Raw genomic sequence first — 17,079 nt, 5'->3', positions numbered from 1 at the left:
CATGCGCGGGGACATAGAAATAATCGGACTGAATACCCGATCGCGCGGTTAAACCATTGGGAGTGAAGGACTCCTAGCCTTTGTTAGGGCATCCTTCTAGGAGAAGGTAACTCAGGTAACTGGGATAACTCCGACATAAAACCTGCGGCTCAGTGGTTGTCGATGATGTTGACTTCTTTTCGGATTAAGGCTGCTGTTGCTTAGTGAGTGAGATTGACTCAGTGCACAGCTTTTCCTCACTTTAAAAATAATTCTAGCACAGGCATTGCACTATAACAACATTGATTAAGCTTCGTGCAATGGTCATACTCGATAACGCGGGGGCAGCCACCATGTATGTATGTAATGTGTACTTCTAGTAGGGACCATATTTACAGTTTCCTATGGATTGTAACTTCTACAAGGTGTCATCTTCACATTACAGATGAGTTCCATGTTATTTGTGAAGAAGGAATTTAAAATGTTTTTGTCCCTAGTTTGGTGAAGTATAACTTGTTCTAAGAACAGTACACGAACCTTATCGGTTTGGCTGCCAGCATTTCAAAAATTAAGGTTTATCAAAAATTTTTTAATTTGGTACAATAATATACTTGTAAATAAATGTTAATGTTAATTTAAAAGAGTTGTCCAAAAAGTCTTATTTGGCTGTTATTTTCAACACACAAGGCAACCACCTCAATGCTCGATGACAATAAGAAACGAGCAAACAAGCATTTATTCATTCAATATTCATTTAATACAATTGCGATAAACAGTATATTACATGCGATAAACACATTACAATTTTTAGGAGAAAGATTTGGAAGAATTAGACGAAAGTTCTCCAGTAATTTTCTTTCATATAAATAAATGTCTATGTTAATTAAAAAATTTGCCAGCAAAATCTTATAAATGACATTCTTCCAAAAGATGTACATGTTTATATATTATATTTGAAAATAAAAGTGAAAATATGCTTAAAAACAAATATTTAAGCATGCAATAAGCAACACATTACAAAATATTTTTGACTGAAGGTATTTCTAACTTTCGGTTTTAATTTTTAAAATGTCCTTCTCTGTTTTCAATGTTTCCATAATAGAAGCGAAGTTACTGGAGCTTGTTGCCATAATCACACAGAACACTGCGTCAAAATTGTCAACACGTTCTTCCTCGCAGATAAAAGGCTTTTCAAAGACTGCTCGGTTTCGCTTGATACTATGGCAACAGGCACGTGCTTTCTCGCAGGCAAAAGAGTTCTCATGTTTCACTTCTTACAATCGAAACAGGCATGAATGTGTCTGTGGCTTACGATTGGGTAAAATTACAAACATTTTCGAACTTTAATTGCCAAAAACTCTTTGTTTATTGATTTAAAGCGAAAATTACTTCCACGTCATTAATTATCATATAAAAGTGTATCATTACACTGAATATGAAATCACTTCGAACAGAATTGATGGTGGCAGCCAAACCGAATTGATCCCAGTACATTAGAAAGTTAACATTCTACTTGTCCTTTGTTCAAGCAACAACTTTCCCGAGAAAACGTGGACCATTTAGTATTAGGGAGGTTAAAGTAACCCAAAAAAACATAAGCCATTCTCTCTCTCTCTCTCTCTCTCTCTCTCTCTCTCTCTCTCTCTCTCTCTCTCTCTCTCTCTCTCTCTGATTTACTTTTCTAGATACCCTTGATAAGTCGGCAATAATCAGTTGAACTAAAAAGCAAATACTTTGATAAAAACCACTCAAGAACTAACAATATCAACGGTTCAGTTTCGTTCTGTTGATAGAACACAATGATTTAAACACAAAACGGACTTCACAACGAGTCTGAAAGCAAAAAGTATGTTTATAAATGTTCACTCTTATTCACTCTTTATCCAACACACAAACTTAAAATATGGAGCAACAGATGTCCTAAGAGGGTGAAACCCAATTATATAAGCTAAAGTATATATGGGCAAGATAAGATTAAGTGTTGTTCATTACCCTAGGGATTAATCAACGTTTTTCACTAACTGGAATAATGTTTCATTTTTATCTACGGTAATATCGTCATTATAAGGATACAGGTGGCCCTCACTTCTGCTTTGTTTGTAAAACCAGACATCACACACTCTCACTCCCTCTCTTTCCTCTCTCTCTCTCTCTCCTCTCTCTCTCTCTCTCTCTCTCTGTATACATATATCCATATGTATACGTGCATGTGTGTATGTCTGTGTATATATATGTTTGTGTGTGCTGTAATATATATATATAAGAGTTTTTGGCGTAATAAGATTTAAAAAACCAAGGCTGTGTAGATATTAGAGCATTTCTAGATAGACCATTTATATATATATATATATATATATATATATATATATATATATATATATATATATATATATATATATATATATGGACCTAATTGGTTTAGCTGCCAGCCTCATTTTCTGTTCGAATTGATGTCATATTCAGTGTAATGATACACTTTTATAGGTTAATGAATGACATGGAAATCATTTCCGCTATAAATCAATAAACATAGAGTAAGTAGTAATTAAAGTTTGGAAATTTTGGGTAATTTTAGCCAATCGGGAGATGGGCTAAAAATAACAGCTAAATAGGCCTTAAATCACGTCCTCACCCATTTAAAACTTTTTATTTGCGTATGGATTCCCATGTGTAGAGTACAAATTCGCAAAAATGTTCTGAAAATTCTAAATTCTTTAAAAGTTATGAGGGGTTTTGTGACGTGCGTTCAGTAAAATTTGATTTGTTTACAGTTTCATATAAAAATACGTACCATTTTTAGGATGTTGACAACACGTGCAGTCACGCACAAAATGGCATCTTCTAAATCTTGTTTTCTGACTGGGTGAAAATAATCAAGCTTTAAACCTCTACAACTTTTTAAAAACATTCTTGTGGAAAAAGTGAAATAACTCCAGCAAATCAGCTTGGAAAAGCATATTAATACGCCAAATTTTAACATTTTTGATAAACTTTAATTTTTGAAATGCTGGCAGCCAAACTAACTAGATCCATATATATACATGTGTGTGTGTGTGTGTGTGTGTGTGTGTGTGTGTGTGTGTGTGTGCGCGCGCGTGTGTGTATGCCTATATACACATATACACATTGTATGTATGTGTGTGTGTGTGTGTATATATATATGTATATGTATACATATATACGTATGTATATATATATATATACATACACACGTGTACATATACATGCAGGCGTACATACATACGTGCATGTATGCACGGTTGCATACATTGCATGCCTACGTACATCTGTGCGTGCATACATACATCCATACATACATATCCTAGAATCGGAAATCTAAGACAAGTGAACATATTGATACGAAGATTCATGCTTGATGGTATTGATATCAAACACATTCACCAAAAGTCAAATGCAGACGGAATGTTGCACTAAGAGTAGCAATAACACAGGCAATGCCCCAACATGGCTGCTGTACACACACATACACACACACACCACACACACACACACACACACACACACCACACACACACACACACACACACACACACACACATTATATGATCTAATATATACGAGATTTAAATGTTAAGTATAAGTTTCATAATCTGATGGAACAATGGTCGGATGAGCTTGTACAGCATATTTAACATCCTGCAATCGTTCAAACTCAAAGTAAACATAGCTACTCCCTGCGTGAAAGCAACAAATAATGAGAGAAAAAATGAAAAATGGATAAAAGAGAAAGAAATTTTTAAAAAAATAAAGTTTGGAAGAAAAGGTGATAAGAATTGTGTCCCTTTGGTTTGTTAGAAGGGGAATTAACAATGGTTGGTGAGATTGATCTGAGGGGAAAAGTATCATACATGAGGAAGGAGACATACACTTACATACATGTTCAGAATTTATCTGTATATAGATCGACTAAAAGGATGAAGATCCTTCTCAAGTCCTATAAACTCATAGCACTGATTTCCCATATTCTCTGGTGCATATATCCCCTTCTTGACAGACCAGCATCCTGTCTAGGAGGAAACTGGCCATATGAGTCTATGTATATAAGACAATTAATTTGAACACGTATATTCCCTAATGGGATAAATTAATTTCCTTGTTGAACATAAATAAGTAGATTGGGGGGGGGGCAACACATCCAAACTTAACAGAAGAACAGATCCAAATATATTGAAAACAGATCTGGGCATTTAGTAGATGAGATATTGGAAGTATCTCACCATACCTTCTGCTTAAAGAACATATAATCGTGGACTAAATATGCTTGATGTATTGACCCGAAGAGAATTTTAATCAGCATTACATACATAATCAGAAAAAAACTTACCAGTAGTAACAACAATTATTGCCAAAGAAGATAAGGGAGGGAACTTTAAAATACAAATTGATGGAAAATTAAATGGAAGCCTGCATGGGTGTGTGAGACTGTCATCATACTTAATAAAGATCTGATGCACACCCTGTTGTATATCTGCATTTAATTTTAATCAATTGCCATTTTAAAGTTCTTTCTTGGTCCTTATTATATTTCCTAATATCATTTTGTAGGAATGGGATGAATCCCTTGCTTCTTTAGCCCAAGGCCAGGCTGACCGGTGTGTTTTTGGACCAGGCAACCTCTTCTTGTAAGTGTTTATGTATACATATACATTAATTTTTTCTTATATCTTCATTCTTTTATGTTTTAAATGGTTTCAATAATTGGATTGTGGCCAGCTGGAGCATCATCTTCAAGAGTTTTAGTTGAGTAAATCAATAATAATACTGTGTCTTGTTTCACTATTCTCAAAAAATGCAAAATGCATAGAGGACATTGGTGTAAACAGATATAGGAAGATAACTGAGTCATACATAAATTCCACAGTATTTCTGTTGGAATGTGGCTTTTTATTTTCATCTCATATTGATATAATCACACACCCTCATTATTCTAGAAATTTGAAGGGGAAAGTCATACGCACACATACTTGTGTGTACATGTGCACGCATACACAGATGCACATACACTCCAACATACAGATGCACACATACACTTGAGTCAATTCTTTTATCAGTTTACACCGACAGGTTTGTATACACATCTATACACATGCACAAACATACACACATACACACACAGACACACACACAAAAACACATCTGCATGTGTGTGTGTGTGTGTGTGTGCAGGTGTGCATACTGAATCTGTGAACTCATTCAAACCTTTATCTAAAGTAGCAACCAGTTTGTCTAAATAACAAACAAATGTTCAAACGTTTAAAACAATGCAATATTTTCTGTTGGCCTTTCATGGGCCATCAAAACCTTCTTTATTTCAGTCTGAACGGGACAAATGTTGGTCAGAATTCAGTTGCAGTACAAGGAAAATTAAAGCCAGAAGAAATAGTGGAAATATTCCAGTCTCAGTCTTCAAACTATATTTATTCAACAAATAGTTGTAAGAAAGGTAAAAACTGTGAAGCATATACACAGGTAAGGCAATGACAGTGGTGGTGGCGGTGATGGTGGTAGTTTTTGTTGTTTAGCACCATGTTAGAATGAATTCAACAGAATGGTAGTCAAAGAAGTTCCAGTCACTATTGTCCTGTGTCTCTTTTTTCTCTTATGCAAGCTACTACGTCTCTAAGGCCTTCATTGGTCAAAGTTAGCTGTGTCTGCAACTGGAAATTCTCCAGGACACAGGGCTGTGCAAGCTTTTTTCTTTTCTTTTTTTTAAAGGTAAGAGTTGCAGTTACCCATTCAACAGCCCCTTTCCTCTCCCCTGATGTTGTCCAAATGAAAAGCAAGGACTGATACAGTTTGATGCCAGTGTCTTTACAAGTGGGCTTAGAACATAAAGAACTAGAACAAATACCACAAGGTATTTTGTCAAGCATTTTAATAATTTCACCAATAACATGCAGGAGTAACTATGTGGTAAGAAGCTTGCTTCCTGGTGATGCTTGAGGGACGCCTCCCACCCTCACCCCACAAGTGTTACCTGTGCCTGGAGCCGGGACATATCAAAAAGAACTGCCCGAAGGACCAAAATAAGGTCCTGGAGGAGTTGATCAAAATACCACTCCCTGCTCCTTCAGTGGAGGAAGAGAGGGAGGAAGTCAAGGAGGTGGAAACCTCCTTGAAAAAAGGAAAGAAACGAAAGGTGAGCAACAATGGTTGCCCACAGAAGGATCCGAAGGCTGCAGGAGGAAGGGAGGATCTGCTGGACAAAGAGGAACACCACCCTCCCGTGGCTCAAGGAAAAAAGTGGAAAGAAAAAGAAAAACAGGACATTGCTGGCAGTTTGTGATACACTGCCGGCGTGTCCCCAAGTACCGTCCATGAGAATTGTGCCACTGAAGGTAGAAGATCCCTCCCATGATGTGGAGGAGGAGTTTATGGTCCTCTTCAATAAGGGAGGGACAATAGAAAACTTCATCAAGAAGTTTAAAAGGAAAGGCCGAAGGGAGGGAACTCTGTCCTGCATGGCCTTTGCAGGTGGCTGCGGAGGTCATATGGGAAACGGATCTGTGCAGGATAATGAACTCCTTCCCAGCGGACACTTTCAATTTTGCATTGAAGCGGCCTGACTTGACATCGTCCAGGTTTTTGACCAAGGCGGGCGAGAAGTCTAGTCGGGCTGGAAGATTTATAATGAATTGAAGTAAGAGCCTTGGTGACACATTTGTATTGATTTATTGTATTACTCAGTTTTGACTTATGTAAGAGGTTACTGCTTCATAATGGCTTTTTTTTTTGTAAGAGGTTAATTGCCTCCTTTATGTTTTGTGATGTAAGAGGTTTGTTGCCTCAAATTGTATTTATAAAGAACAATGTGCTCGGGTAAACAGCAATCGGCAGGCATTGCTGTTGCGCTCACTATTATCATATCGTCAATCATTTCATTTCATTATGTCCAGCCTGCAGCTTCCTTTCTTTGTAAGGCCCTTGTGGCCAATTGAATGAATAAAAGAAGCTTGCTTCCCAACCACATGGTTTGGGGTTCAGCCCCACTGTGTGGCATCTTGCACAAGTGTCTTCTACTATAGCCTAGGGCTGACTAAAACCTTGTGAGTGGATTTGGTAGACAGAAGCTAAAATAAGCCTGTCATATCTGTGTGTGTGTGTGTCCTCCCCACCACCACTTGACAACCAGTGCTGGTGTGTTTGCATCCCTATAACTTAGCAATTTGGCAAAAGAGACCAATAGAATAAGTACCAGTCTTTTAAAAAGTAAGTACTGGGGTCGATACATTCAACTCAAAATTCCTTAAGGTGGTGCTCCAGCATGGCTGCATTCTGATGACTGAAACAAGTAAAAAGAAACACTAATGATTTCCATCAGCCAAGGATGATTTCTAGATAACAGATAATCATCATTGTTTCATCATTGCTTCATCATCATCATCATTTACTTTTGCACAGGTCAGATTTTCTATGATTGGATATTATTCTTGTCACCAACCCTCATTTGTTTCCAAGAAAGATGTTATTTCCCCATGGTCAAACATATTTACAATGAATTTTGGGAATAAATGATACAGCTCGTATGACAGTGGCATTCACTTACAGCTCTCATGCAATGTCAAGATGGGGAGGAACAAATATACATACACTGATGCATATATTCATACATACACATATATATATATTCATATGTAATGGGCTTTTTTCAGTTTCGATTTGGCAACTCTACCTCACAAGGCTTTGGTTTGCTTGGGGCTATAGTAAAAGATATTTGTCCAAGATGTCTTGCAGTGGAACCAAATCTTAGTCCATGTGGCTGGGAAGCAAGCTTCTTAACCACACAGCTACACCTGCATCCATCCATGCTTCACATATATACAACATACAGAAAATAGCACCATCACACTGCACATATATATATACATATATAATTTAGTTTACTCTCAATACAATTAAAAATACCAAACTAAAACATTGTACACAAACAAGACAGAGAGAATTCAGCCAGGTTGCTCCAATGAAAGTATACAATGAAAATAAGACACTAAAAAATCAGAAAAAGAAAAGAAGAAATAGGGAATAAGAAGAAAATCTATGGGTTTTATACTTATTCCTTACTTCTACAAGGTTATTTTTTTTTTTTCCTTATGCTATGGACAATAATATTTATGCATTAAGTATGTGCATTATGAAGAGAAGGGGATATCTAATGCTTGGATCAGGGCCCTTCATTAATGAACATTTTTTTTTTTTTTGCTGAAGTAAGTTTAGCAGTGAAAGTGCATAAATATTAAATCCAACTTTTGAAATCTTTTAAGAAAAACTTCACTAATTTGCAAATGCTCCAAATAAAGGTTTTTTTTTAATACTCAGTTCTTTATTGCAGTTAATATGGTATGAAACTAATAAAGTTGGTTGTGGTCAACAGTTCTGTGATAGTCTTCAATTTTCTGATGGTACCACAAAAAAACAATGGTGGATATATGTATGTGATTATTCCCCACCGTAAGGAAAATAACAATTTTCTCTCCTTTCAATAAGTGTTCTGCATAATTTTCTAAATATTTTATACATATTCTAATTGCCTATTCAATTTATTTTTTCCTTATTCCTTATTTTATGTAACTGGAAGATTACATAAAATAGAGACATAAAAAAAAAAAAGGAGCAAGCTAACTATAATTGATATTCAATTCGATTTCTTAGTTTGATGTCAGTTTATCTTTCTCAGTGGAAATTATCCAGAACACCCATTCTTTCCATCAACTTATGAGGCATGTGAGCTTTGCAACTTAAGTCCAGGAACTCGCTGTTTACAAAATCAATGTAGTAAGTATGCAGTATAACATTTTCTGTACCTAAATATTATTTTTGTATCAATAGGCCATGTGCCTGTTAGGCAAAATTTCATTTATCAACATCTTACAACTTTTGACTAGCTGTCATTTTATGTCCATCTATTGATATGGCAATTCCATCTGTCTCTTCAATAAGATCATTAATAATATTACCTCATTCAATCATTACCATCTTCCAGTCTAAGAGAATCTAGGAAGTTTATAGGTTATATTCCTTCTGTCTCAGAATAATAAATAAAACAACAACAACATTAATAATGATGATGATGATAATAATAATAATAATAATAATAATAATAATAATCCCTTCTACAATGGGCACAAGGCCTGAAATTTAGGGGAGGGGGCTAGTTAATTACATCAACCAAAGTGCTCAATTGGTACTTATTTCATCAACCCCCAAAGGATGAAAGGCAAATTTAAACTCGGAACATTAAGACAGATGAAATGCCGCTAAGCATTTTGCTCAGCATGTTAACAGTTCTGCCAGTTCACCACCTTAATAGTAATTATTATTATTATTATATTATTATTATTATTATTATTATTATTATTTGTACTAGAAGCCTCCAGTTCTGGGGAGTTAGTCAATAACTTTGACCACAGTACTTGACTGGTACTTATTTCAGTGACCTCAAAAGGCTGAAAGGCAAAGTTGACCTAGATGGAATTTGAACTCAGAATGTAAATGCTGCTAAGTATTTTGCCCAGTGTGCTAACGATTTTTCCAGCTCACTGCCTTAGTAATGATAATGATAGTAATAATAATAATGGTTTCAAATTTTACCACAAGGCCAGCAGTTTTGGGGGAGGGTATGAGCTGATTACATTGACCCCAGTGTTCAACTGGTACTTATTTTATCAACCCCAAAAGGATGAAAAGTAAAGTCGACTTCGACATAATAATAATAATAATAATAATAATAAATGCCCTAATGCAGTACCAGGCAGTGGCTCTCATGGATTCTGGCCTTAACTGATAGGAAGTATTATCATGTATTGTCTTGGTGCAACAGATGGGCTACAGCAGATATTCTGCTCAATATCACAGATTTGCTAGTCAGTTGCTGGACTTTAACCAGTTGAGCATGTCCCTTTGTGGCTGACGATATGTGAATCTCTGATCATAAGCAGAAGTAGTGGGGAAGCATCATAGCCATGTGATGAAAGGAATTCTTTGGGGTTTGGATAATTCATCTGTGGAAACATGGGTGTTTCATTCAACATCCTTAAAAAACCCTTATTCAGGGACCTTTTGAGTGAGATTGGCTACTCAACCTGAAGAAAATTCTAACTGGGCCCACCTGCAAGGTTATGCACTGTTTATCTTGATATGAGATCACCATGTTGCACACATATGATTATGATGCATGTCCTTGGTGTACCCTTATCAAACAGGTAGTCATGATGGGCAAACTGGGTTTCATATATTTTACTCCAGTATCTCTTTGACACTACTCTCATCACAATAATAATAATTATTATTATGATTATAATAAATGGAAACTCAGTAATATTAATTTTTTATTATCATTTAATTTCCAGAATATTGTGACCCAGGACTGGAACCTGACTGCCGTGAGTTTGATTTTATAGTTAAATAATAATTCAATGAGATGAGGAAACATCATGATCATCAGCATCATTGTTTTAACATTCACTATTCCATGCTTTCATGGGTTGGACAAAATTTGTGAATTTTCTTTTGGTAGATGTCCTTTTTGTTTATATATGTATATATAGATTCAGATGAATATGGTACCTAAGTTGAGGCACCAGAATTTAGGATGGTATTATCCATATAATGGATAATACCATACTAATACCCTAAAAAGCAGAAGTGAGTTAGAATGTTAAAACCTAGTGCACATGTACACCACAGTTCAAGGTCAATCTGTGCCAAGCAGCTTCACTTTGCACATGTTAACTTTGTTACTATAGCAACAGTCCAGATACTTATTGATCAGACCATGTATACATATATAAAACAGGCTTCTTTCAGTTTCTATTTATGAAATTCGCTCACATAGCTTTGATCAATTCATGGCTATAACAGAAGACACTAGCCCAAGGTGTTACACAAGGTTGGACTAAACCGAAAACCATGTGGTTGGGGAGCAAACTTCTTAGCGCAGAACAATGCCTACGCCTGGTAAATATACTTATATTCATCATCATCATCATCATCATCATTTAACGTCTGTTCTCCATGCTAGCATGGGTTGGACAGTTCGACCGGGGATCTGGGACGCCAGAAGGCTGCACCAGGCTCCAGTCTGATCTGGCAGTGTTTCTACAGCTGGTTGCCCTTCCTAACGCCAACCACTCCGAGAGTGTAGTGGGTTCTTATTACGTGCGACTGGCACAGGTGCCAGGCGAGGCTGGCAACGGCCATGATCGGATTGGTGCTTTTTACATGCCTAAAACTCATTTATTATTATTTGAGAAATAACTTCATCTATCATCATCATCATCAACATTTAATGTCCGTTTTCCATACTGGTGTGGGTTGGACAGTTTGATGGGAACTGTCATATCTAGGGGCTGCACCAGGTTCCATAGTCTGTTTTAGCTTGGTTTCTACAGTTGGATGCCCTCCCTAACACCATCCACTTTGCAAAGTGTACTGGATGCTTTTTATGTGGCACCAAGACTAGTGCCTTTTCAGTGGTGCCAGCATCAGTGCCTTTTATGTGACACTAGCACCCACACCAATGAAGGATATCACAAGCACACACACACACACGTAGAAACAGGCATGGCTTTGTGGTTAAGAAATTTACTTCCCAACCATGTAGGGTTTTCTTTTAGGTTTTAATCACAGTAATCAACACCTTGGACAAGTGTTTTCTGCTATAGCCTCAAGTTGACCAAAGCCTTATGAGTGAATTTGGCAGAATTGAAAGAAGCTCATCATACATACATACATGCATTCATGCATGCATATACATACATACATACATAAACATATGTGCGTGTGTGTATATATATATAAAACCCATGCCACTGTAGTTCATAGATGTTAACCAGGATGTGTGTGTGTGTGTATGTGTATGCACATGTGCACGTGCATGTGTGTGTGTGTGTTTCTGTGTTTGTAACTCCTTGCCTTGACATTGTGCAATACTTGTAAACAAGTGTCACTATCATATAAGTGGTGTCATTTGTTTTCAAAATTTCATGAAAACATGTCCAACCATAGAGGAAAATATCACCTTGCTTGGAAACGGGTGAAGCTTGGCAACAGGACAAGCATCCAGACATAGTAAATCTGCCTCAACAAATTTTGTCTGACCCATGCAAGTATGAAAATGTAGATGTTATGATGATGATGATGGTGTAAGCAATCAAATTAGATGCATTATAGCATGAGTAAAAATTCTAATAAGTATTAAGAATACATTAGAATAATGCAAATATTATTGAAATCTGAGTTTGACAAGTATGATTGACAAAATGAGACATATTTCACTCTACTAGATCTCTTCAGCTAAGCACATCTTACTCTGTGCTTGCTAAACTAGGCACGCTGTGCCAGTGGCACGTAAAAAGCACCAACCGATCGTGGCCACTGCCAGCCTCCCCTGGCACATAAAAAGCACCCACTACACTCACGGAGTGGTTGGCGTTAGGAAGGGCATCGAGCTGTAGAAACACTGCCAGATCAGACTGGAGCCTGGTGCAGCATCTTGGCTTCCCAGACCCCGGTCAAACCGTCCAACCCATGCTAGCATGGAAAACGGACGTTAAACAATGATGATGATGATGATCTACATAATGATGCTGAAAATGTGTTTTAAAAGGAGGATAAAGGATAAAGATCCTTCCCAAGTCATATAGACTCATAGGACCAGTTTTCCAGATTCCATGGTGCATACACTCCCCCACTGGATGGGACATCAGGCCATAACAGAATTACTCGTTTTTGCCAGCTGAGTGGACTGGAGCAACATGAAATGGAATGTTTTTGCTCAAAAACACAATGCATAGCCAGGTCCAGGAATCAAAACTACAATCTTATGATCATGAGTCCAACACTGAGCCACGTTTCTGATTGTACCAGTGCTGGTCTAGATCAATATATCCCCTCTTCAGGTGGCAGATCTTTGTGCTCTCTTTAGAAGTTACATCACTACAATTATATTCTTGTAAAATTTAACTAAAATTTAATATTTTCTTAAATGAAACAAGTATAACTTTTATGTTTAGGACCCTTTAATTTCACACTTTGCCGTTCTGACAAGGACCCCTGTTGCCAAAATTGGGATCGCCAGTTCTGTATACCTGATACAGCTTACTTCAATTATATGGCACTTAATTGTGGCGCCACTTGTGAGTAAGTAATCAAAATGTTTTGTTTCTTTAAGTTTTACCTCATCTAAATTAGCCCATTTTATATATTGAAATAGTCTTTGATGGAGACTTACTGCTGAGGGTTTTTTTTTCTTATTTTGCATGCTAATAATAATAACATTGATAATGATATTTTTTCATTTGTCACAAGGGCTCAAGACATTGATGGATACAATGATGATGATAATAATAATAATAATAATAATAATAATAATAATAATAATAATACCAACAACAACAACAACAACAACAACAACAACAACAACAACAACAACAATAACAATAATAATAATAACAACAACAACAACAATAATAATAACAATAATAATAATAACAACAACAACAACAATAATAATAACAATAATAATAATAACAACAACAACAACAATAATAATAACAATAATAATAATAATAATAATAAATGCCCTGATGCAGTACCAGGCAGTGGCTCTCATGGCTTCTGATCTTAACTGATTGGAAGTCTTATCATGTTTTGTCTTGGTGCAACAGATGGGCTACAGCAAATATTCTGCTCAATACCACAGATTCACTAGTCAGTTGCTGGACCTTAACCAGTTGAGTACGTCCCTTAGTGGCTGACTATATATGCATCTCTTATCATGAGCAGGAGTAGTAGGGTAGCATCATAGCTATATGCTGAGAGGGATTCTTTAGGGTTTGAATAATTCACCTATGGAAATATAGGTGTCTCGTTCATCATCCATACACAAATCCTATTCAGAGACCTTTTGAGTGGGATGGGCTACTTGACTTGAAAAAAATTCTATCCAGGCTCCATCTGCAAGGTCATGCACAGTTTACCTTGATATAAAATCACCATATTGCACATATATGGTTGTGATGTATGTGCCTGGTGTACCTTTATCAGATGGGTAGTCATGCTGAGTATATTGGGTTTCATATATTTGTACCCCAGTGTCCCTTTGATAGCATGTATTGGTCTCTCACGTAATAATAATAATAATATTAATGTTGATTTTAAATTTTTGCACAAGGCCAGCAATTTTGAGATGCGTTAGTCAATACCATTGACTCCAGTACTTCACAAGTACTTTATTTTACTGACCCTGAAGGGGTGAAAGGCAAAGTTGGCTCCAGTCAAATTTGAAATGAGAAAGTAATAAGTTGGAAGAAATACCATTAGGCAATTTGTCTGACATGCTCACAGCCTTTCTTTACTCTACATGCCATTCTAAGTACCATCAACATCAGAAGCTTTTAATTCTATTTCTCACAATCCACTCATACAAAAAGATACTCAATGTCATAAGAAACGATACAAAACACTGTTTAGCCCACTATTTGTCAGGGCACCAAGCCTATGTAATGTACAAGAACAACACTTCCAAACCTGAAATTTCCCAAATAAAATACCCAAGGATCTATTTTTCTCACCATTTCTTTTCATTCTATGTCTATACAACCTTCTGACAGCTCCATAATACAATCAAAGAGCCTTATATACATATGAAATCACATTTATATCCACCCATCATTTTCCTGATTCTGCTGCACAACTTTTCCAACCTTACATAAATCTCCAAACTCTGCAACAACTAACTTGAAGAAATCTTAACCAATTGGTGAGACTACTAAGTTTGTTGCATTTATTTAAAGCTGAGTTAACTCTGCATGCAAGTGTCAGACATCTTTACTATGCACACAGCACAGTACCAATGGCAGTTTATGAATTTGGAGCTCTAGCTCTCAATAGTCTTGCACATAAGTGTTGTGTGACACATCAATAATTTAACTACCTGTATTCCATGAAATTGTAACTACAACAGAAGTAAAAGCAGTAGTAGCAACAGTGGAAGTTCTGCTTTGTATTATTGTTGCTTAAACAGACCTATGTTTAAAAGCATTCCAGCCATGACCTCTCAGTTATAAGGGAACTACATTACCCATTGTGTCCTTTCTTTTCTCCGAACAGTAGAATGTGATTTGTATAAGATTTGGCTGCTATGTCTGTCTGGTTAAAATGTTATATTGTGAGATACGATAATGTGCTAGGGTATAGTATAGTATAGTACGGTATGTTATAGTATAATATTGTGTATTAAGATGAAGTTATTGGTATGTTACCATTGATATAATAAATATAATAAATCTGGTATGTTATAATTTAGTGTGGTGTGCTCAGATGAAGTAAGTAGTGTGTTATCATTTATGTATAATATAGTGAATTGTCTATAAAACAAGAAGAAGTGTTAACAAACTATATGTTTATTTTTCAGTTCATATATGTGTTTGTTTTAATGAATATTCCACGAGGACAGACAATATACAGCTAGAAATAACCCAGTGAAATACATAGCTTGAAGAAACCCAGTGAGAATATAGCAAGTGAACAAACTGCTTTGACTGGATTAATTTGAAATTGAACCCATAACATACTCATCAAAACACATTCTTAACATCTCATTGTCTGCCAAAACATCAAATGTCAAACAAAATAATTATCAAATAAAAGTAATATTGATACTGAATTTTTTCTATTATTTCAAGTTGATCTTTTTATTCTTTTATTGATCTTCATCACTGAACTGTATCCAGGATGGGATGCTGCATTGAAAAGTCATTTAATTTAATCTCGGTACTTTGTCTTATACTTATTCCATTGCTCTTGTATTGTGTGTGTGTGAGCATGTATATGTTTGTATATTAACAAAAGTACCAACTCAGCATCATTTTGAGTATATGTGCACTTGTAAACCATATATGATATCGTTAATAAATTTGTGAATATCTCACAGAATATTCAAAAGCTGAGAATGAGGAATCAGCCAACATGGGTTTTGCATTTCTCAAGACTCATCAAAATCACTTACCTCACCTCTCTTTGACACTGTGCAAAGTAAAAGTAATAAGTATGAAATGAAAAGAGCTGGCAGGCAATTGCTGAAATAAAGGTCTTTGTCTTTTAAAGACCAAGTGCTTGAAGAAAAGAATTGCATAATGTGCAGATCTTTTGACTACCAACACATCAAGTTACATAGAGCTAACATGGAATCTTTTAAAAAACCATGAGCACAACAACCCATTTCCACCTGAAGAGCTCCACTGCATTTTAAAGCACAATTGAAAATCTCTGGAAGTAACAAATAATGCACAAGCATCTACAAATGGATCACAGTGTTGTCTTCTGTGTTTTACAGAGAAACACCTCGTCATCTGTCAATCCCTCCTTATCTTAAATATACAAACTAATTTTGTGTAGGAACCATGCCAAAATAGACATCAAACTCGTTAGATCCTGTCAAGCCATTCAACCTATGTCAGCATAGAACATGGGTGTTAAAAGATGCTGATAATGATGATGATGATGAGGGAGTAATTTTATTCAGCTGAATAAACGTCATTGATTGGGTGAAATTACCAAAATACGAGAACTTTAACGTGAAATAACTTCGTAAATATAAGTTTTTCTCAAAAATGCTAAGAGTAAAAGATGTTTTATATGACACATTCTACTAGTGTCCGAAGTTTGAAAGTGTTAAGTTACAAAAAATTATTTTTTAAATCTGTAGGTCAAAAGGTAAAGATCCGAAAAAAAATTTAGATTAATTTATTTTTCGTTTGAGTAATAGAAAAAGGTTTTTAAAAAAGGCCCCATGTATCATGGTGAGAGAAACAAATTCATAAATACGGTGTTGAATATGGTTTCACTATGGAAAAAAAGAAGTTAAGGGCGACTTAGCTCTTAATTCTAGCACATCTCCACCGTTAGGAACCTCTTTAAGACCTTTTTCTATTACTCAAACGAAAAATAAATGAGCTTAAAATTCTTTTTTAAAACTTATGTCCATTACACTCAAGCAAAAAAATAATTTATGAATTTCTTTCTCTTCGAAAGTCCTCGCCCCAACCCTTGGAAAAACTTTTCTCCACAAATTTCTTTATA

General features: G+C 35.9%; 1 protein-coding gene across 2 annotated transcripts in view; it reads left to right on the top strand.

The window, feature by feature from the left end:
* The window catches only part of LOC115232454 (cysteine-rich venom protein TEL1), a 59,994-nt gene extending 44,312 nt beyond the window's left edge, over positions 1 to 15,682 (top strand). For both annotated transcript variants that reach the window (XM_036499518.1, XM_029802334.2), the window contains exons 3-9: positions 4,546 to 4,622; positions 5,316 to 5,469; positions 8,330 to 8,448; positions 8,675 to 8,772; positions 10,347 to 10,379; positions 13,011 to 13,137; positions 15,413 to 15,682. In XM_036499518.1, coding sequence (XP_036355411.1) covers positions 4,546 to 4,622; positions 5,316 to 5,469; positions 8,330 to 8,448; positions 8,675 to 8,772; positions 10,347 to 10,379; positions 13,011 to 13,137; positions 15,413 to 15,434 — 630 coding nt within the window. In that variant the 3' untranslated portion in view covers positions 15,435 to 15,682. The remainder of the gene's footprint in view (positions 1 to 4,545; positions 4,623 to 5,315; positions 5,470 to 8,329; positions 8,449 to 8,674; positions 8,773 to 10,346; positions 10,380 to 13,010; positions 13,138 to 15,412) is intronic.
* Positions 15,683 to 17,079: the final 1,397 nt, after the last annotated feature.

Source organism: Octopus sinensis, linkage group LG2, assembly GCF_006345805.1.
Source record: "Octopus sinensis linkage group LG2, ASM634580v1, whole genome shotgun sequence".
NCBI lineage: Eukaryota > Metazoa > Mollusca > Cephalopoda > Octopoda > Octopodidae > Octopus > Octopus sinensis.
This window is presented reverse-complemented; position numbering and strand designations above follow the sequence as displayed.